Genomic DNA, 22416 nt, shown 5'->3' with positions numbered 1-22416 from the left:
TGTGTAGACTACCTAGACAGTCTTCCAAACATAAGAAAGCTCCTAAGAGTGTTTTTTCAGATAAGCCTACTGAAATGCCAAGGCCCCAGAAACAGTCCTTTCCTGTCAAATCTGCAGCCATCTGACTGTCTGCCCTTCTTTTCTCTCAGACAGATTCCCTTGTCACTCAGGCTTTCTTTTTCTCTCCCAGTTACAGTTGATTACAACAGACACCTAGATTCTCTCCATTATCCAGTAGGGTTACTTTATTATCTGGAAGACCCTTCCCTTCTTTTCCAATATTCCTCCACCCCCCTATGTGATGAAAGGAAATACTGCCAGCACAGCTAGCTGGAATTTTGTAAATAAGTGTATGTCATTGGTGAATATTGAAATGATTTATATAAGATGCTTATGTTACAAATGTATAAGAACCGTATGTCATTTATATTAAACTGTTCTGTACAGATGTTTGTGGTGAAAAGATATTTTGTAAAGTGTTTGTGCTTAAAATGTATCCACAGTATGCCCTACTGGAAGGGAACAGAAATGTACATGCACTATTGTAACTGTTTAAATGTATATGTCAACAGAGGAAACTGGAGGGTTGACCTCAGTCCAGCAAACTTCAGAAAAGTAACTAAAACTGAATTACTTTATAGGACAAAATAAAGAGGCTATCTCTCAAGTTTTCAATACAGCTAGAGGCACAATGTCTGTACTACAGAATGAACTGGCACTTCACCTAAGTGTCATGTTTAATCATAGCCTCACCTCAATCTTTATGCCCACTGAGTGGCACACAGCTGCAGTTATCCCACTACACAAGGGGGGATCCACCTTGGATCCTGGGAACTACCGCCCTATCAGTCTGACAAGCCTGATCTTTAAGACCATGGAACGTATTATTATGGAACTTATAAACAAAGACATTGGCAACCTTCAAACACTGGACCCCACCCAGTTTGGGTTCGTGAAGGGGCCAATCTTGTCTCCTGAACCTGACTGACTTTTTCAAATCAGTCTCCAGAGCTGTGGACAAGGGTAAGGTGGTCCACACAGCCTACCTCGACCTCACCAAGGCCTTCGACACCATCCCACACTCTGGAATCATAGATAAACTTACTAAGCTGAGCATTAATCCCTACATCACTCAGTGGGTTGTCAACTGGCTTACTGACAGAATTCTATACACAAGAATTGTCCAGCACCTAGGAGGTTAGAAGAATATACAATTCTTTATTGTGGCAACTCCATAAATAAGAGCAACACACAAAAAAAAACATGATTTATTTAAATAATAAAACACATAATTATTGTCATCTTCCTATTGGTTCATACCAAAATTAACTAAGCTCATTAAGGCCAGGCGTGAACAAAGCACCTACCTAACAATCCAGCTTGATTCTTTTTTATTCATAATGGTATGCCATCCTGCTTTACACATCTTGTTGCCCTGGACTTTGTCTATAATAATAAAGGTAAATCTGGCAGTGGTATAGGTCATAGTATGTTTAAATAGTGAATTAGACATTCTTTTGTTTCTAATGTCACTGAGGTGTTCAGTTATACGAAACCTCAGTGGCTGAGAGGTTTGTCCCACATAAAAGGCGGAACAAAAACAGGTTGCTAAATATATGACCCAGTCACTGCTGCAATTTCCAAAAGAACGGATCTGATATATCTTAGAGGTGTTACTGCTGGTAAATTCTTTTGTCTTTGAAACATATGCACATGCAGAACAGTGACCACAAGGAATGCTACCCACCAATTTATCACCAAATAATGTGAGCTGCTGTGTATTGGAGGGGGACAAATGTTTATAATGGGTAAAGTGAGAATTGAGTGTGGGACCTCTGCGATATTAAAATAAACATTGAGGTGATAATAATTCAGATAATCTTTCATTGTCCAATAATATGTCCCAATGGTTGTCAATGATTTGTCTAAATGTGTTGATGTTGCATCCAAAAGAGGTGACCAGGCATATGGGTTGAGATGAATGTCTCTCCAAATTGTTAGGGGTATGTTGATACTACAAAAGATTGGCTCTAGATTGTTCTGAGACAAATGAGCAAGCCTTATTTATGTTATGAGCATGATAGCCCCTACTGAGAAACCTGTTGACTAGATCCTGTTGCTGTAATGAAAATGCATGCTCAGTGGAGCAAATGCATTTAATCTGCAAAAACTGGGACTTAGGGATGGTGTGGATGATGTGTTGAGGATGATGACTTGTTGCATGAAGCAGGGTATTGAATGTAAAAGTAGCCGACTCCAAATCCAGCTCCATACAAGTGGAGTACCTCAGGGTTCAGTTCTGGGACTGCTCTTGTTTGGCATCTACTTCTCTGAAGTACAGGCCAACATTAAGGGACTCTGGCTAACAAAGTTTGCAGATGACTGCAAACTGGGAGCCATTATTGAATCCCCAAACGATGTGGATATTCTACAAAAGGGCCTTACAGAAACAGATGCTTGGTGCCGGAGCCATGGGCTCAAGCTCAATGCCAACAAATGTATAGTTATCCCCTTTGGGAAAAAACATGTACCTGTGAATTACCACATAGGTGGCAGTACATTAAACACCAAAAGTGTGATGAGACATAGGGACACAGGTGGACAGCGGTCTCACCTTCGATAACCACATCACCACAATAGTCAGGAAATCCTTCTATGTAGCATACCTCATCACTGAAGGCTTTTCATCCAGAAAAAAGGAGGTCATTGTCCCACTGTACTCATCCCTCATTAGACCCATTATAGAATACAACGCCCCATTTGGTATGTACCTCTCAAGACATCTGTAACAACTGGAAAGGTTGTAGGAGTACCTCACTAAAAGAATCACAAGCCTAAAGCAGATGCCCTATGCTGACCGTCTAAAAAAACGCCAGCTGTACTCTGTCGCATATCGTCTACTCAGAGGAGATCTCTGCTTAACATACAAGGTCATGTCAAACCCAGAGCTGTTGGACATGCTACACTTAAAGAAATCCCAATCTCTCAGAGCCACACGCTCCAGGCATCTAAACCTTGTCATCACAATGAATAAAATATGCTGGAGGGTTAGGTTCCTGATCCAGAGACTCCCCAAACTCTGGAATAGACTGCCCATACATGTCAAGCAGACCGCCTCTTTGGCCCTCTTCAAAAGGAACCTTGGATTGGATGGGAGATTGGAAATTCACCCCGGGGATCACGTCAGTCGCCCTGCTAGATAGGGGTCCAGGGAAGTAAATATTGTGGGAAGAAATGGCCAGGAAGTTGTTATGGCTAGGCTTGTATAGGCCCTAGGGCTGGTAGCCTAGTACCAGCCTATGAACCTAAGAAGCTTTCTGTATTGTCCTTGAAGTGAACTCATTGCTACTTTTGAAGCATGAAGGAATGCAATTGTTTTATGACTTCCAGCGTCTGCCAAAGATCTGAGGAAAAGCCCTTGTCTGTATATTTTACAGGTAAATGCTAAATGCTGCCAGCTTCTGGCAGTGGGAGTTTTGGCCTGTGAACTAGAAGTCAGATTACCAGAAATTATGTCATTCTGCAAGCTATCCCAGCAGTAATATTTTAGATATTAATTTGAGAAGTCTCTTAGTGAGACAGAGCATTTTGTATTCAGTTTTATTCCTGACAAGAACCATCCACCACATTATCTGCCTTGCTCTATTGAAGTAAGTTTCTGGGGAACAGTATCATTCTCTTGGATACAGTCAGGAATATAGTGAAGATTAGTTTAGATGTTTTTCTTTATTTATTTGAGACTGTTCTGCAATGTTGTTTTAAATATTTCCTGTAGTTTTTAACTCTGATGTAACTGTGAGTATATATTTAGTATTGTCTTATTCTTTTATTATTTATTATTAAATATATTTAAAACTTTCATTGTGGCTGATCTGTGTAGAGATATTTAAGTTTTCAGAGTACTTGCATATTTATTTGGTGACACTGTGTGGGTCACTCCTAATAACCTTGCTGTTGGTCAAAGTACCATTTGTATTAATATTAATATCACACAGTAAGATTGGGCATCGTTTGTTAAGAGCCTTAAAGTAGCTGATAAGGGTTCTGGTGCCAGTGAAAACTACCTTGTAGTCTGGGCAAAAAGAGGGCATAGACCCACATAAACCTGTGCCAGCCTTTCCCAGGTGAGAGAGTGTGTGTGTGTGTGTGTGTGTGTGTGTGTGTGTGTGTGTGTGTGTGTGTGTGTGTGTGTGTGTGTGTGTGTGTGTCAGCTACTTGGGCAGGGATATGAAGTACTGATTGGACAGAGAGAGTGTTGGAGGACTTGGCTTGGAGCTCTGGCTAAGCAATCAACTCCGTAGGTGTGCCAATGGGGAGTCTTATTGGGGATCTGGAGAAAGGTAGAGGAATCAGCCCCAGACTGACTGTGGCCTCTGTGTGCTTTTAAGGGAAATTGCACTTGATGCAGAGAGATGAATCTGGAAATAGTGTGTGTGTACTTGTCATCCTCTCAGTGAACCTCCCCCACTGTTGCCAGTGGTAAGGATTGAGGCTCCTTGATTACTGGTTCAGTGGAGAGTCATCACAATCTGCAGAATAGCTTCTTCATTTTACAGGGATATTGCAGGGTCTACTGGACTTGGGGTACCATTTAACTGGTTCTGCAGACAAAGAGGGGTTTGCATTTTTATTCCTGGATGTTTCTAGTCTGCAGGAGAGAGGGGTATTGGAAATCTGTCCTGTTTATTTCCTTCCTAAATACCTTTCTTATAGTGTCTTCCTTTAGAATGCGCTCTCTTCACAGTCTAGTTTTCATCTGTTGCTCCCCCAGGCCTTTCTGGTTTAATTGGATCTGAAGGATGCTTACCTTCACATTCCTATCCACCCTCTCTTCAGGAAGTATTTGGATTTCTGTTCTTTTGTTTTGGCTGTCAACATCCTCAAGGTGTTCACCAAATGTCTAGCCCCTGTAGTCATCTTTTGTAGGCTTCAGGGACTTCAAATATTTCCTTATCTGGATGACCTTTTGCTGCAGGCACCACTCTTTTCCAAGTCAGTGCAGGATCTTCATTTTACCCAGCTTCTGTTGCACAGCCTGGAGTTCATGGTCAGACTTCAAAAGTTAGTGCTGACTCAATCTCAGGATTATGTTTTCCTAGGCTTCAGGTTCCAATGCTGGCATCGCTCCCTGCATCCAATGTTTTGTCCCTCACAAATAATTTTTCTGTCCCTACTTCTCCTGTCCTTTCTTCCAGCCAGGAAGTTTTTCAGGACTCTGGGATTCTTGGCCTCCACACTCCTGATGACTCTTTGTGCCAGGCTTCATATGAGGAAGTTTCATTGGAACCTAAAATCAGTGTAGCTTCAACACCTCTACCCACTGGACCATCTAGTTCCTCTGCTCCCTTGACTCAAACTGAAATTGCATTTGTGAATTCAACAGCTGTTTCTCAATCCAGGTGTTCCTTTACACCCTCCTCAACCATCTCAGGAGCTTTTTGCACACGCATCAGAGCTGAGGTGGGGAGACACTTCAAGCACTTTAAAAGTGCAGGGCCTGTGATCACATAGCAGAGGGCGGATCACATCAACATCATGGAAACGCAGGCTGTCATTCTGGCCCTTCAAGCTTTCCATGTGCTCTGGGTCCTGGCTTCCTTGAAGGTTTATACGGACAACACCACAGTCATGTGGTACATCAGCAGACAAGGGGGTACAAGGTCTTACCTTCTTTGCAGATTAGCCCTTCAAGCATGGGAAATAGCCATCAGTCTGCAGGTCACCCTACAGGTAATCTGTATACCTTCATAGGGCAGTCTTATGACACATTTTCTCAGCATGTCCAGGACAAGCTGCACAAATGATTGCTTCACAGGAATGTATTTGTGGACATAGTTCATCGGTGGGGCATTTCTAAAGTAGATCTCTTTGCCTTCCCACCGAAAAGACAACCCCTTCATCTCTCTTGTAGAGTCTTAAATCCTTTGGCTTGGAAGGTATACACCAGGTCCTTTTCTTGGAAACGAATGTTCCTGTATGCCTTTCTTCCCCATTCTCATCTTCCAAAAGTCCTTTACAAAATTGTGAAGGGCTCTCAAAAATCTTGTTGGTTTCTCCCTTTAGGCCGATAGAGCAGTGTTTCCCTCTCTTATTCCATCTGGCCAGGGGCAATCATCACAATTACCTCACTGAATGTATCTTCTCACACAGGACAAATGGACTCTCCTTCACCCTCATCTATCCACTCGTCCAGTGACGCTTCGCATTATAGGGTTTTCATTCCTTTCCAACACCAGTTTTCTGGGGACTTGCTTAAGGTCGCGAAGGAGACCAAGAAACCCAATACCAGAAAATCATATATGTACGAATTGAAGAGATTTTCTGTTTGGTGTCTTAAAGATCAGCAAGACCCCCCAGAATCACTGAGAGTCTGCTTGGTTCTTTACTATCTGTGTGAACTGTTATATGCTGGCTTGGCATATTCTTCAGTGAAAGCCCATTTGTCAGACATTTCTGCCTGTCTGTCACTTAGTCCTCTTTTGGCCTCTGGGTTTGGGATCAAGCAGTTTCTCAAAGGCATTCTTCATATTAGACCCCAAGAAAGTAGATTCCTCCTCCTTGGGATATTAATTTTGTCCTTGAAGAGCTGACTGAGGCTACTTTTGAGCCTGCCACTGCTGCTACTTTGCAACAGTTGCACATGGAAGACTGTTTTATTGGTTGCTTTAACCTCTTCCAGAAGGGTGTCTGAATTATAGGCCTTGATGGCAGTCCCTCCTGTTTTGATTTGTCATAGAGACATGGTGTCTCTCCGTACATATCCTTCTTTTATACTCAAGGTGGTTAGGTAGTTAATGAGTTGTCTGTTAATCAGTCTATCCAGCTTCCTTCTTTTTTCTCTTCTCGACAGTCTGCTAGTGAGAAGGTTCTTCATACCTTGGATTTGCATAGACATCTCAGATATTAAATAGAGAAAACAAAGGCCTTTCATAAATCTGATTAGCTTTTTGTTTCTTTTCATACCAGCCCATTTATTGTGGCAGTTTGTAAGCAAACCATCTCCTGTTGGATTTCCAAGGCCAGTTTTTTTTTTTTGTTATTCTTTTCATGGTAAGCAGTTGCCTGCTTCTGTGAGGGCTCATTCTACTAGAGCAATGGCTTCTTTGGAGGCTTTCTTCAAAGATTTGGACACCAACTCCATCCTTGAAGTTGCTACTTGGTGTTCGGTTCGCACTTTCACAAAACATTGCAAATTGTTTATTTCCAGGGCCAGGGCAGGTTTTGCTAAGGTTATCTTGCAAGGGTTTGTGAAGGGTTCCTCCTTGCCTTCTTCCTCCCTGCCTTCACTGTAGGTTTTGTACTTTCTCAGAAGTGGTGAGTACTGTAACAGTGATATGGAAGGACATAATACAGTTGTGTAAAATCTTACCATAATAGTAGTTGATCTTCTTTTTGCTATTCCAGTATTCACTCCCTCCTCCTGCCCTCTGCTCCTTTTGCATGGGTAGTGTTTTCGTTCAGACAGAGAGGTTTCTCTCCTTCCTTCCTTTTTCTGGACATACATAATCTATTTTCAACTGGGGGTCCTAATTCTCCTGGGGAACTTTAGTTTTGAGCTGGAAGAATACATATGTCACCTTTATTCCCTATTCTTGGATGGGGAGCACACTTGTGACATACAATGCTACCTAAGTAATAAAGGCATTGGTATACTGTCTAGATTTTGGGGTTATCCTTGACAGGAGATTGCAAAAGTGGTGAATACTGCAGCAGTTAATAGAAGGACATCTACTGTTATGGTAAGATGTTACACAGCTGTACTTTATTTTGGCATCGGTTCCTGAAGTTGACGATAAACCTAAAGTTGAGAGAAGTTTTCTCTGACCCCATTCCATAGGATTTCTTTCAGTGGTACAAAGTTGGACACACTTCATTGGCAGCCTTTCCTGCTGATACGGAGGGTTGATTTCCACACCCTTCTGGATCTTATGGTGTTGATGACTTCCACAACCTTCAAAGCACCACTTACATTTTGGCAGCATCGCACAGAGGGATGGAGCTCTTAGTGCAACCCAGTTAATCGGGGTTCATTTATGAGGATCAGCAATGGAGGAGCCAGGCGAGGAGGAGCAAGAGTGAAGAGCTGTGGCCTTTTTACCTCTCCTGGTGGATGGTGAGGGCTTATTTCCTCGATGGCACACAGAGAAAATGTGTTTTCCTGTTAGAGACGAGGAAAATTACTTTCCATGCTTTGGTGTCAAGAGTTGTGCTGCTTGAAAAGAACAAACCCTTTGTAGAGGTGGGGAGCATCCTTTGCAGTCAGTCCATGGCACAGCCCTAACTTTGTGCTCAGTAGGGTGTGTGCATGGACTTTGTCAGACAGTGGTGACAAAATATGTTTAAAAATAAATAACACTTGCATGACTGAGAATATGGGTGTTGTAGTGTGATATGACAGGGCTGCAGAGTTGCCATGAGCTTGCAGATCATCTTGTGTCACATCCCTTTTGCCAAGCTCTGGAGTGGTAAAAGATCCCAGCCAGTGTTCCGTCTGATCTCTCATTTTTACAATTGAACTCATCACAATTTATAATGATAGATAGTTCACTGTCAGGAAGAATTCAGCTTATCTCCTCCATGTTTCAAGGAGAAATAGTCTCCCCAGAAACCAGTTGTAGCTTTATATCAATGCCTCCCACATGCTTTTTCTGTTCCTTTCAGGACAGCTAGGGAGAGCTACTTCTGATTAACTTAAGATTAGAAAACCAGTCCATCTTATGGTGGTATTAAATAAAGTAAGGAGGACATTGCTGTGCTTTCTTTGTAAAAGAGGTAGTACTCATCTGGCATTGTGCCATATACATAGGCATTACTGACTCAGTGCTTCATATTGCAGTTAAAGTGAGCTTGTTGGAAGACTCACTGAGACATTCTTTCAGGAGGTATCGATTTAGTATTCGTGCCTGGTGTGGTCTTGATGTTTTGGAAGTGGGGCACTCTGAAGATTGATCTGTTTGTCACCTGGCTTAACATGATTTTCCTCTTGTGCTCTCTTGAGAATAGGAAATAGCAGTGGATGCATTATTCATCTAGATCCATGCCTTATAAAAAAATCCAATAAAGAGCAGAAGTGAGACTCAACAGCCTAGGATGGCCAAGTCTCAAGTCAGTAATGACTGAGTAAGCTCTTCTGGTCCTAGTCAAGGGGTCACCCACAGCTGGGGTGAAAGCCAGCACCTCTTCAAGTTCTGGCTTTTCTTATATGCCTTTCTTTCCCTACTGACCTCCCAGATGGTATGTGAAAAGTAAATGCAGTTACCAGAAGGCCTTCCACCCAGAAGATACACACTACCAAGTGGATGAGTTTGTTCATTTGGGCAGAGTAATGTAATCATAACACCTTAGTCATCAGTGTGCAGTTGGTTCTTATTTGTATTGGACACCTTTGCCATTTGAGGTTTATTTATTCCATCATCAAGGTACAGTGCACTTGTCTGTGGTTTCTGCCTATCAGTAGATATTGGAGAGCAGGATCCTAGCTCACTGCTAGCTATCAGGCAGTTCATTTATGGTGGTTCTGCGCCTCTGCCCATCACTGAAAAAACCCTTCTATCTAAGGGTAGCTTCATGAACAACAGGCTATCCTCTTCTCTGTTTGGCCAACTGGTTTGAAATTTGTTTATTGAAATGCAGTACTTAATGGCTGTAATTTCTTCACAAGGATCTTAGAACTTCAGGCTTGCATGCATAGGAAACTTTGGTCTTTTACAAGAATCTTATTTCCATTAGGACTAGCCCATGTTTCCTACCAAAAATGATGAAAGGAATTTCCCCATGTAATCTTTAAAAAGACAGAAACCAAGGGAAAATGAGGTGGATGCATAAGATGAAAAAATGAAGCAATGCATATGAGCACGTATTTCAAGGAAGGAATGACTTGCTTAAGAAAGTTTTCCATTGCAGGCAGTTGTGTTGCAGTCACTCTTGTTATCAATTGTCACCTTTCCCAAGCAGTGTTACTTGGTCTGTGGCTCCTTGAGTTGGGCTTTTTTTACTGCCTTTGTACTTCAGACTCAGCCTTTGGAGTTTTTCCTCTTGAGTGTCTTCTACTTCCTTTCACCCTAGTGGATTTTACTTTGTGTGATTCACCCCACTTGAGATGTACCACCAAAGTTCTCCACTATTGGGTTTAGCAAATACATTTTTATTGTCAGTTGATCTATGAGAGGGCCTTCCTTGGTGGGTCACAGACAGCCTCCTATTACCTTTCTAAATTGGAATGTCTCATGTAACCAGTATCTGCTGTCAAAGTTCCTTGCAAGTCAGGCAAGTTTATATGTGTATGTCATTGAAGACAGTGTAGCTGTTAAGTCTTCATTTTTTTTTTTGATTTGTGGGAACTGTGCTCACTGAGTAGCTGGGAGTGAGCTGGTGGGCTGAGAAAATAGCTGCAGTGTCCTAATACAGCATATGACATCATGGTAGGCCCATATAGAATTACTGCAGTCTTGGACTCAGAACCTTTGATGAATTTGAATAGAAGAAAGGATGAGCCTTCTTGGAAATCCACTGAGAAGGGTCTTCGCTCATCCAATTTGATAAGAAAATATCTGTTATATTACATGTATTCCATTATACATTTGATACAGCTGATGTTTTAGCCTTGATTGTTATCACTGGTGACTGCTTGGCTTGGGCTGTCCTTTCCTCATATGCACCTGGACCATGCTGTCCTAGATGCTGCATTCCTTGTGGAGCTATTCTTTATTGATGATTTGCAATAGATCTTAGAAGGCATTTTATAAAGTATCCAGAGGATGAAAAGTATACTTTCATTTTATAAAGTATCCAGAGGCTGAAAAGTATACCTTCATTTTTCCACTACCAATTTGGCTGTAACTTTTTATAGAAATGTTTCTAAATATCAGCAGTATCTGGATGAGTACTAGGACCTCCTTCCACCTCTATTTCTTTTGGGTATGTCCAGCTGTAGCAAAACAAAACAAAAATCTACCCTTTTTATGTTTTTGTGGGGGGGGGGGCAAGCCATCCTGCTCCCCCACACCCCCTGCCAATTATATATATTAACTCTAAGATCGCACTACAGTCAGGAAAAGCATACATTTCCCAATCCTCACTGTACCATGATCTTCATTCAGAAGCTGCGAGTGCTGCATGATATACGCACCTCATGTTTCGTTGAGCTGACTTCTGGTAATGTAAACGTTCTATGTTGTGGAATTTCGGTGTTGACATTTTGATCTTCTAAATTCTGGGTAAATGAAATTTCTGTAAAGTCAGGTAGACCCCTCTGCACACAGTCTGAATGGGGTTGATTAAAAAGGGTGTGTTTGCAGGTTAAGAATTGGTCTCAAAATGCAGATAGGTTTTGTCAGTGCTAGAATCAAACCTGAGTTTTGGGCAGGTAAAACTAGATGACAAAAGCTCAAAATTCTGTACCTTTAATACACAGGAAGGTACAGGATATCTGATTTTCCATTTGGTATTTTGTCATCACCAGAAATGTTCCAAAACATTATTGTCCAGGTAATTAAGGGCATGGAAGATAAGCAAAACTGATGATATGCTAGTTTGGGGTCAGACAAAAGAAAAGCTGATACAAATGCTAAATATTATTTTAGCATGTTTTTGTAAAAAAATACTCATCACCCCTGTAATTCCCAACTTACTCTATTGACTATCTTTATTCTGCTAGCTGGAGACTTTCACCCCAATCCTCGCCCATCCACTTCTCCACTCTGCCATTCACACCAGCCCTCCCATACTCCCACCATACACAATCCTTCTCCTCAAAAGTTTAATTGTATACTCAATAAACATACAAAGCCTTCTCATTAAAACCACCAAACTCCATTCATGGATAGCCCACTACACTCCACATATCTTAGCCTTGTCTGAAACTTGGCTAAAGCCCCATTTCAAACAATGAAATCTTACCTCCCGGATATAACATTTTTCGGCTAAATAGAATCCCAAAAAAGGGGGCGGAGTTGCCATTCTCTATTCTGAGCAACTTAACCTCTCCCCTATATTTACACCTATCCCTAATTTCCACCCATCTGAGCATCTGATACTCAATTGTCACATAAACATCCAAACAATTTGTTATAGCATCTGTTTACATCCCACCAGGTAATAGCATCCCTACCCTAGAACACATACTGTCATGGATCTCGCACAACATAACCTATGAAACTGTCATCCTTGGTGATGTAAATATAGACTGGAAAAAGCTATCTACACACTCCCCAAATCTCAGCATAAAGCTATGTGGTTTTAAACAACTAATCACATCGGCCGCTCACATGAATAAAAATACTAATAACAATTCTATCCTTGACTGGATCCTTACAACTGATCCAAACCTCTACCATAACCCATGTACTCTACCTGACTCCCTAAGTGACCATCTCCCCACCCAAATCCAAAGACACTCCTTCCAGACTTCTAAGACTCACTTACACAGAGACTACCACAAACTTTCCAGCGTTTCTGTAAAAACATTTAACACTAGACTCTCCTCCATTAACTTGTCTTGGTTCCATCACCTTCCCCTCAATGAAGCACTACTTGAATTTAACCATATTTTCCTTGAAATCCTTAACTGTCTAGCACCACTAACTACTAAGGAAAATTAGGATAAAAGCTAACTATGCCCCCTGGCTTTCAAAAGACACTTGGTCTCTTATGCATAAAAAAAAAGTGTTTGGAAAACCTGGTTAAAAACCAAATCCCCAATACACCTCCAAAATTACAAAGAACTCAGAAACCTTACCAAAAAGCAAATTAAAAAGACAAGCAAAATTCTTCAACAAGGCCCAAACCAACCACTACTCTACTTCAGAAAAGTTATGGAGCACTGTCAACAAAATTCTTCACCCTAGAAGTCGTACTACCCCTAACCCTTACCCAAGTAACACTGCATAAGAAACTGCCAGCCTTCTTAACTGTTATTTCCTTGACTCACTCTGTAAACTAACTCACTCTGACCTTAACCCCAATCCCCCTACCACTTCTTCCACTTATACCAGTTTAACCCCGTTTTCACTAAAACCAGTCCCCACTACGTACATCAGATCACTCCTGCTCAAACTAAAACTATGCTCACCCTCTACTGATAACCAACCTCCCCTCTTTCTCAATCCCGCCACAGACTCTGGTCTGTATTAGGTCACTGAAATGTTATCCCGGTGAACACCTATTCATCCATCCATAATCAGCGAAAATTGCTTCAATGATTCGCTGAATTTACTAAGGGCAATGAAATAGTTGGCTGAAGCACAATGGACAACTACAGAACTTTGCCCTATTCTCCACTATAGTGTGATCTCAGAGTTGGTATATATAGTTGGAGGGGCAAAGCCCCCCACTTGGGTGGTTTCAGATCAACTACAAGTTGGTCCATTGTGCTTCAGGCAACTGTTTCTTGCCCTTAGTAAATTTAGCAAATCACTGACGTGATTTTTGCCGATTGGGGTCGATGAATAGGTCTTTGCCAGAATTACATTTCTGCAAACTAATATAGACCCATTGACTCTATAGCCTACCTTATTTTTATATTAGTAAACAGATCACTTCAAGAATTTACAGACCCCTACATCTGGAAATCATTCTATACCATACTTTACATAAAGGAGGAAACTCTACTGACCCTTCAAATTTCAGATCCATAACCTTTATTTCCCAACTTTCAAAAATCCTCGAAAATTGCATACATACACAGCTTCTCAATTTTCTACTCCAAGAAAACCTTCTGACCGCTACCCAACATGGGTTTCGGCCTAACCATAGTACTTCTAGTACCCTCCTATCCTTCACTCAGAATATCGCTGAAGCTAGAGACAACAACCAACTAGTATCCTGCCTATTTCTTGACCTCTCAAAAACCTTCGATAATGTATCTCATTCTAAACTATTAACAAAACTAACTGATCTCAACCTCTCCACTTCCACTCTTCACTAGTTCTCTGGCTACCTTACCAACAGGCTTCAGTATGTCAGATGGCACACTTCCTGCTTCCCCTTTCTACCTATCCAGGCAGGTGTCCCACTAGGCTCAATTCTGGAGCCCCTTCTATTCAGTATCTTTACAAATAACCTCCATACATCCTGTAGCCACTCCTGTCTTATACAATATGCCGACAACTCGACTCTCATCTCCTCTTCTGACAGCATCTCCCACCTTCACTCCTTTATTCAAAACTCATTCCTTTCTACAAAAAAATGGCTTACAGAAAACCAACTTATTTTAAATATTATAGTTGATGATCAATTAAAATTTGACCTTCACATTCAGCAGTGCATTAAAAAGACGCATAAAAAATTGGGACTACTTTATAGGAACAAAACATTTCTTTCACCGGCTTCTAAACAATCTCTGGCTCAGGCATTCCTCCTTCCCTGCCTACTCTACACCACTCCAATTCTTACAAACCACTTTAATAACCAGGCTTGAACAAACTTATAATAAAATAGCTAGATTTGCCACTAACCAGCCTTATAACTCCCACCACTGCATTGCTGTAAAGAAAATACAATGGCTTGAATTCCCTCAACTGCTGCTGTCACAGTTACATATTACGCACTCCATACTTAATAAACCTACTGCCTACCCTTCTGTTTCCTCTCCAGTTTCCTACTATACCCTCAATCATTCACTCCAGAGCTCACACCAGCATTTCCTCAATGTTTACAAATCCAACAAAAACATTAGCAAACTCTTATACAAATGCTCAGTGTTCCAAGCCTGGAATAAACTTCCCTCTAATGTAAGAAATATCATGCACATTAATAGTTTCAAAAAAGAGCTAAAAAACTTCCTATCAAACTCATGGTCCTGCCACTGCCAAGATACTACATAACCACCTCCCCCCATCACCCGTGCAACTTCTTTATTTTTTTTTTCACAGCTCTAATCTTGATTAATTCTATTTTACTCTAATTGGAATCGTATATAACTGTAGAATACTTTTTGCAACTACAATCTAAGCAAATAATTTTACTTACATAGTTAAATGACATGAAAAAGCATCTGTATTTGTGTTTTTTGTAATTACTTTTCAGTGTAACTTCACTTGTATATAATTGATTTAGTTTGTTCTAAACTCTCTATGTAATTATCTGTTTTTAATTCAATCAGTGTTCTAAACTCTCCGTGTAATTATCTGTTCTTAGTTCCATCAGCGTTCTGTTCTACTCCATGTGACCACTCATTTTTATACTATTGTTAATCTTAAAAGTACGTTCAGAATTTTTTTGTATTATATTGTACTGGAGCTTTTCTCCTCAGGTCTCCACTGAAAATGGCCTTTTGACTCAGTTGGACTAACTCGGTTAACAGATGTCAAATAAGTAATACTGCCTCAGCTGCTTCTTCAAACATTGCAGTTTCATGTTAGAAATTGTAATTTTATAGGTTTATAGGTCCTTACTAAGCATGCAGCCAAGGAGACCATCGAGAAGCTGTGTCACATCACCCAGTTTTGATGGAAGACGATCCCCCCCCCCACACACACACAAGTAAACTTTCTACACAGATCCACAATGAAAATTAGCAGTAACCTATCTAGTCATCCACATTGGTTTTATGAGTTGCTAGGGAAGTACTCTGCTTGATAGGTAAGGGCAGCCTATTCAAGGAATGAGGGGGGGATAAGTCGGGTTATGTATCTGAGATGTCATCTGATGTTTTCTGATTTGATAGTACAGGTTTAGGTCTCTAGAAAACAGGTGTTTCCTTTACAACCAGGTTCTGTTTAGGTGAATGAGTTCATAACACAGAAGGTTAAGCAGAGATCACCCATCTAGAGACTGTGTGACATTGAGCAGAGGGATAGAGATTTTATTGTGTGTAAGGGTATTGAAACTTGAGATCTTTTGATGAGGTTTATGAAGGTGATTTAGGTGCTTAGTGAGGTACATGCCAAAGGTTGCATTATATATATCCATGATAGGCCTAATAATGGGTGAAAAAAGTGGAGATATAACTTCTTTAGGCCTCAAGGAAATACCATGAAGGAGAAGTTGTACAGAGTAGAAGGATTTTCTAACCACTACACAGATGTGGTGATCAAAAGATGGTCCATTATCAGCATAGGTTCCCATATCCCTGATGACTGTGTAAATGTAGTATCACTACTACTTACCATATAGACAGCATTCTGCTTAAATTTGACACAGTATGCATCTGTCCAAGCATATGAGCCAGCTTGAGACTTCAGTATTTCCTCATTATGATGATCAAAGGCATGCTTTCTTTGAGTTACTGAAACTACTTTAGAGCATTTTCTTGCTCTCTTTTCTGTTTTTACAGACTCTTTAGAGGTAACTTTTGTTTGTCTTACAGAGCTTCTAAAGATCCAGTTCTGTGTGACCTACACATCCACAAAACTAATAGTACCCTCAACACTCCCACAGGACCTTCTGCTGATATCTGTCTATATCTATCTATCTATATATATATATATATATATATATATATATATATATATGTATTTGCGTGTGTGTGATATATATAAATATATATATATATATATATATATATATATATATGTATATATATATATATATATATATATATATATATATATATATACACACACACACACATATATATATGTGTGTGTGTGTGTGTGTGTGTGTGTATATATATATATATATATATATATATATATGTGTGTGTGTGTATATATATATATATATATATGTGTGTGTGTGTGTGTGTATATATATATATATATATATATATGTGTGTGTGTGTGTGTATATATATATATATATATATATATATATATATGTGTGTGTGTGTATATATATATATATATATATATATATATATATATATATATATATATATATATATATATATATATATATATATATATATATATAAGTAGTTATACATGTATATATAAATACATAGATAGTAAGGAAAACTGGTACTTGTCAGTAACAAAGCTACTGGCTGAGAATCCTAAAAAGCCAGGAAAAGAGAACCATGCACTGTAGACAAGCTCAATTGAGACTTCAGAGTAATCAAGCACTTATAACTTGTTTAGTAATCAAAACTTCTTTATTGAAAAAACAAATAGTTGAGCGCTTTCAAAGCTTCTTCAGATCTAACTTCAGTTTACATGACATGCTCTATTTATCTGCTTTACATGCACAGATTGTTGTCAGTTCACTTGAGCTGGGCAATAAACGTATGTCACAGGCTATTCATCCAAGCTACAATAAGATACGCCTCATCTTTCATACCTGTTCTGCATATATACCCTTGTTGGCATCTAAAAGGTTATAGCTTATGTGCTGTATTCTTCTCCTATGTCGCTAGTGCCTAATTAATGCAAACACTTTATATAAATCTTGCTCCTAGCTGTATGTAACTATTAGTACATCATTGTATCTGTGATGTGATAAGAATATGCTATTTGCCATGTTTAGATGGGTCAACAAGTACTAAAAAAATGTGACAACCAGTCAAATTAAAGTCCTTAAATATTATACTGTAGTAATCATAATTGCAGCTAGTCAAGACAGTCTGGCTGAACATGTGACAGGGAGCACCTACTTTGTATCCTTTATGTCAGTTAGCATACCACCCTTTTACCATAACAGGATGAAGTCAACGTTCAGTTGATATATCAATTTTAAGTGTGCCCTTTCTTGTCTGTCTGAATATACTTCTTCTGTCTTCATAGTATTTAATGCAAGGCTGATGGTACAATGGCTCCTCAAGTATATCTGGAAGCAGTCCACAGATTCCTTTCATGATTATTCCTATTACCAAATATTCAAAAATAAATATTATTCTATAAATATAATATTATTATTATATTATGATTATAATAAATGTAATAAAAATAAGTAAATAAATAAGTAAATAAGTAACTAAAGAACTTGTATGGTGGACTAAATTAAACCATTGCACAGGAATGACCTTACCTCTTTCAACGACAATCAAACATCTTGCAAGCAGACTATTCAGATTATACTTGGGTGCCTTTTACAGCAACCTGAATTTGCTAGAAGCAGTCTACAGGACACTGACAACTTTTCAAAATAGTTTTCATTTAGGACATCATTACAGCAACAAAGATGGTAGAAAGAACCAGATCCTTTATAACTTTGTAAGGAGATACTTTACCTTTAGATTTGAGTTTTACTGCACATTTTTATATGTATATGTTACATTTGTAGAGTCAGCCAGCAGATGTCTTGAAAAGAAAGCTAACTACATCCTATGAATGGAAACTGGATCCACAGAATTTTCAGGACATTGTGCAGATGTGAAATATTCCAGAGTTGCATCTGTCTGTCTCACTTATGCAACCAGGATTGCCTTTTACGATGATTGTATCCACTAGCCTTTTTCGGGTTTTGCTTCTTTACAAGTCATTGCTGATAATATGTTACAAAGAGCTGTATCACTACATTTTGGTCTTGAGACTGTAAACCTGGCAGTTTGGTGGATAGAATTTTTATTAGTGCAACAGTTCTTTTTCTTTTCCAATCTTTAAATGGAAGAAAGCAAAAGTACCCGATACAGGCAAATTCTGTTTACACAGTGAAAGAGAGTGGTCTGGGCTGCATTGCAGGGCTTAGAACCTCTGAACTACCCGTTGGCAAGACTCTTAGACTAATTTGACTGTTATTGTAACTAGTACTTAGCCTTTTTAATTTGCTAAGCTACAGTATTTGCAAGTTTTGCTTGTGTTTCAACTAACCTTTTATGACTGACATATACTTTGGTTAAGGCCCCCCTTTTAAATGAGTTCATCACTTACCACCACCAAGAAGGCATATCTTAGGATTTTTTTCTGAATAAGCTCATTTTATCTCACTCTTTGACATAGCAAATTTGCTATGTATAGAATACCTGCCACGGAAAACAACTTTTTCTGGTGGCTGTTATTTCAGACATAATGATGTGTAAACTGCAAGACCTTTTTTGTAAACCTACTTAAATGGGTTTTCATAATGAAACATTGAAAACTGATCTTCTTAACTACCAGTTTGAAGTATTTTTACAATTGTAAGAGGTGCATAGACAGATGGGTCTATATTATAACATCGAAGTCTAAAAACATTGAATGTTATAATATCGACCCCATTCAATCGAAACACCAGAAAACCGAACAGTCAGAATAGCAAATTTTTTCCCAGGGAAAAAATTTGCTGTTTCGACAAACATACATACAACTCAAGCACACCAAAATAAATAATCCACACACATACACTTCATGAAACCCTACACTAAACCAGACATGCACCACTAGCTACCCACTTACCTTAACCCAACCCTAACCCTAAGGTCCCTAACTATCGCACACTCACCTTACCCGCTCCCTAACCCTAACTCGCCTACACCACCCTAACCCTCACGTCCACACAATTGCACATTTACCTGACCCGCGCCCTAACCCTAACTCACTTAATCCACCCCTAACCCTAAAGTCTGTCACTACTGCACACTCACCTCACCTGCGCCCTAACCCTAAAGTCCCTAACTACCACACACTCACCTTAGCCCAGTCCGTTCGTTCACTTACTTTAACCCAGTCCGTAACCATCACACCACACTTACTTGAACCCAATCCATAACCTCCGTTCGCTCACTTCCCTAAACCCGGTCTGTAACCATTGCACCACACTGCTGTAAATAGCAAAGCCACTGACCACCGAAATCTTACCCTAGGTAAAATGTTGATGTTCCGAGGCTTCGCTGTTCTCAGTTTTCACACTAAAGGGTTCGATACTATAACATTCCACGTTTTTGAACTTCAATGTTATAATATAGACCCTAGACAAATGCTGTACCAAATGTACTTTGAAGTTTAGAAATGAGGAGGAGGGGAAGAAAGGAATAAGACCTGCCTGTCGTTAAATAGACTTTTCCTATGTGGCTTTCAGATTGTATTATCATTTGCATTGACAAGTATAGTAATCTAGTACAAGACACATTTACAGGGCATTTCCCTAGGGCAACAGCAAAAGCAGCTGTATAGTTCAGAAATGTTTCTATTCAATGTAGTTTGGAAGCTGACATGTGGTCTGCAGTCCCCACTTTCACTGAACACTGCAAGTTGGAAGCATACTCCAGAAGCAGGCAAATTTTTGAAATTGTTGGAGTACAGGGGATCTCATAACTGTTTACCTTCCATGAACAACCAGACACTGCTTAGGTAGCTTCCCAAATGTTATAATTCACTGTTACAGTGACCCTTCCTAAAGAAGATAGTACATTTGTGTTTAAGTTACTCATTGTAACAGTAGATCTTAAAGATCCTAACTATAAGGCTGCTTGCTCTCCATCCCCTTTGGGAATCATGTATAGAACAAATGATGACTGTGTTTATCAGACTGTTTTTACATTTACTTCTGGAGTACTTGCAAAAATTATGTTTTGGACAAAGGTTAATGGTCTGCTCCAAACAGATTTTGCTGTGAAGACCAAGGATGTCTCAGAGAACCAAAGAAGATCCTAGTAGTTCTACCAGCCAAGCTATCTTAAAGCAAAAACCTTCGGTACCATCCATCATGATACACTCTTTAGCTGATTTAAGCATGAGTATATTAAATTAGTCAATGCACTATTGTATGGACGAAGCTGCAGAGTTAAACTGAAATACACTCATTCGGATTGATACTACTTAATTGAAAGTGACTCTCCCTGAGCTGTTTTAGTTATTCATTTTTGATTATATGATTCAGATGTCTTGCCTTTGTGGTGGTCTGTACCTTCTGCAGTATGAAGATGATCCACCATTGTGTAGTTAGGACACACACTGTCCACTGCTGAATGAAAACTTCAGGCAGGCTTTTTCAAGTTAAAGTCATAGTTGTGGGTTTTGAGATCATGACTGTATCTGTCCAGCACAGAAGGCATGGTCCTTTGCAGGGTTCAGTATAACCGGTCAGATATCAGTAAAATTGTAAATTTCTTCTAGTGACAGATCTCTTATTGAATATGTCCAGTCTGTGAGTTATTTGGGGGTCATACTTGATAAGACTCTACTTGTAAACAAGTACAGTAGCCTAACAAGTAAAAAAATGTGTTTAGGATAATTCATATATTTTTTCACAAGAATCAAATTGGTTCCTGCATTGACATTTCTGCTAACATTGAATAAAACATGCAGCTAAACTATTCTTAAGACATCTTTAATATGGCGTAAAGGCCACAAATAAGTAAACATTTAATGGGGCATAACTCTAACAGGAAGATAAGATTCATTCATTATGAATGCATTAGCAACAGCAGAAGTCTCAGTACATTTGCTGATGCTGTCTTCTGTAACTCCATAGCAGAAATTTAGGTTAAGCTTGATATAACCCCCTCCCCAACGTTCGTCATCTGCAGATTGATTTGTTTAATTCAACCATTTTTGGCATTATAGAGCTGCAGACAATGTTTCTTTTGCTACCAGCTTCATTCTCTACCCTACAGAAAATATAGAAAGATTGAAGGAGTTTGTGTAAGACTGAAATGTGCGAATTTATTTAATTACCTCACTATGCCCCATAATTCCTTTTATGGGATAGTTCTTCAGTTTGTGTTCTGCAGGAAATCCTCCACTGTTTTTGTAAAGTAGAAGATTCAGCAAGTTTAATGGTCACAACCCAGACAGATGTATGTTGACCCATATATAACCTTAGGCAACCATGCAAGATTAAGAAAAAATAAGAAAGTTAAATTACATTTCTTTTTGTATGTGTGTTTAGTGATGTATAATCTAATGAACAGCAGTAATGGGTACATTTGTTAAAATCAAACAGTAGGAAACAGAGTGAATGATGATCTGCTGAAATATCATGGTGTTTCCTGCTGATATCCCCTTACTACAAGGTCGTCACACAGTAATTGACCGGTGGGTGTTTCATGCTGATGTCCCCCTTCCTGTAAGGTGAAGGTAAAGTAAGTGGTTGTTGGTGTTTTGTTGAGTCCCTCTAGTCCAGATGAGAGAATGTTAGACCAGGGGGCAAGAAAAATTACAGAACCATAAGAATGGCTGTTCAAATTCTGTCAGAGGGTGCTAGTTACCACCTAGCTGTATATTCCATTAAAACGAGATTTCCAGAGCTGGAGAAGGGAGAGGAAGATAGATATAACCTCCCTGATTTCCCTTTCATAAAGGTAGAAACACAAATGCTGCATTACTGTAACACAAGTAAGATCTGTGAAAACTGAATGACAAGTGCAAAGCTAGGCAGAGAACAATGTAAAAAAGAGGGAAAGAAATTAGAATTAATTTGCTGTCATGTTTCCTGAAACTTGCATTCTAGGATTATTAGAAAAGTCTGCATTGGAATCAAATTTGCAGGGAAAATTTGTGGATTTACGGAAAGCTTTGCTTCTTTTGAATGGAAAGAATGCTCCACTATTAATGAAGGTAAGATCTAGTTGTTGTTTTCTTTAGTTTCCATGAACATTCCTTTCTGTTTAGTGCCTAGTAT

At 39.4% G+C, this 22416-nt stretch overlaps 1 protein-coding gene across 1 annotated transcript in view; it reads left to right on the top strand.

Moving 5' to 3' along the window:
• NUDT13 (nudix hydrolase 13) overlaps positions 1 to 22416 on the top strand; it is a 680399-nt gene that overhangs the window by 424362 nt on the left and 233621 nt on the right. The window contains exon 5 of the mRNA XM_044056109.1: positions 22246 to 22352. Within this exon, the coding sequence (XP_043912044.1) occupies positions 22246 to 22352 (107 nt within the window). The remainder of the gene's footprint in view (positions 1 to 22245; positions 22353 to 22416) is intronic.

This window comes from Protopterus annectens, chromosome 14.part0, assembly GCF_019279795.1.
Source record: "Protopterus annectens isolate FY-2018-M chromosome 14.part0, PAN1.0, whole genome shotgun sequence".
NCBI lineage: Eukaryota > Metazoa > Chordata > Ceratodontiformes > Protopteridae > Protopterus > Protopterus annectens.
The sequence above is the reverse complement of the archived record's forward strand: the minus strand, read 5'-3'. Positions and strand labels throughout refer to the sequence as shown.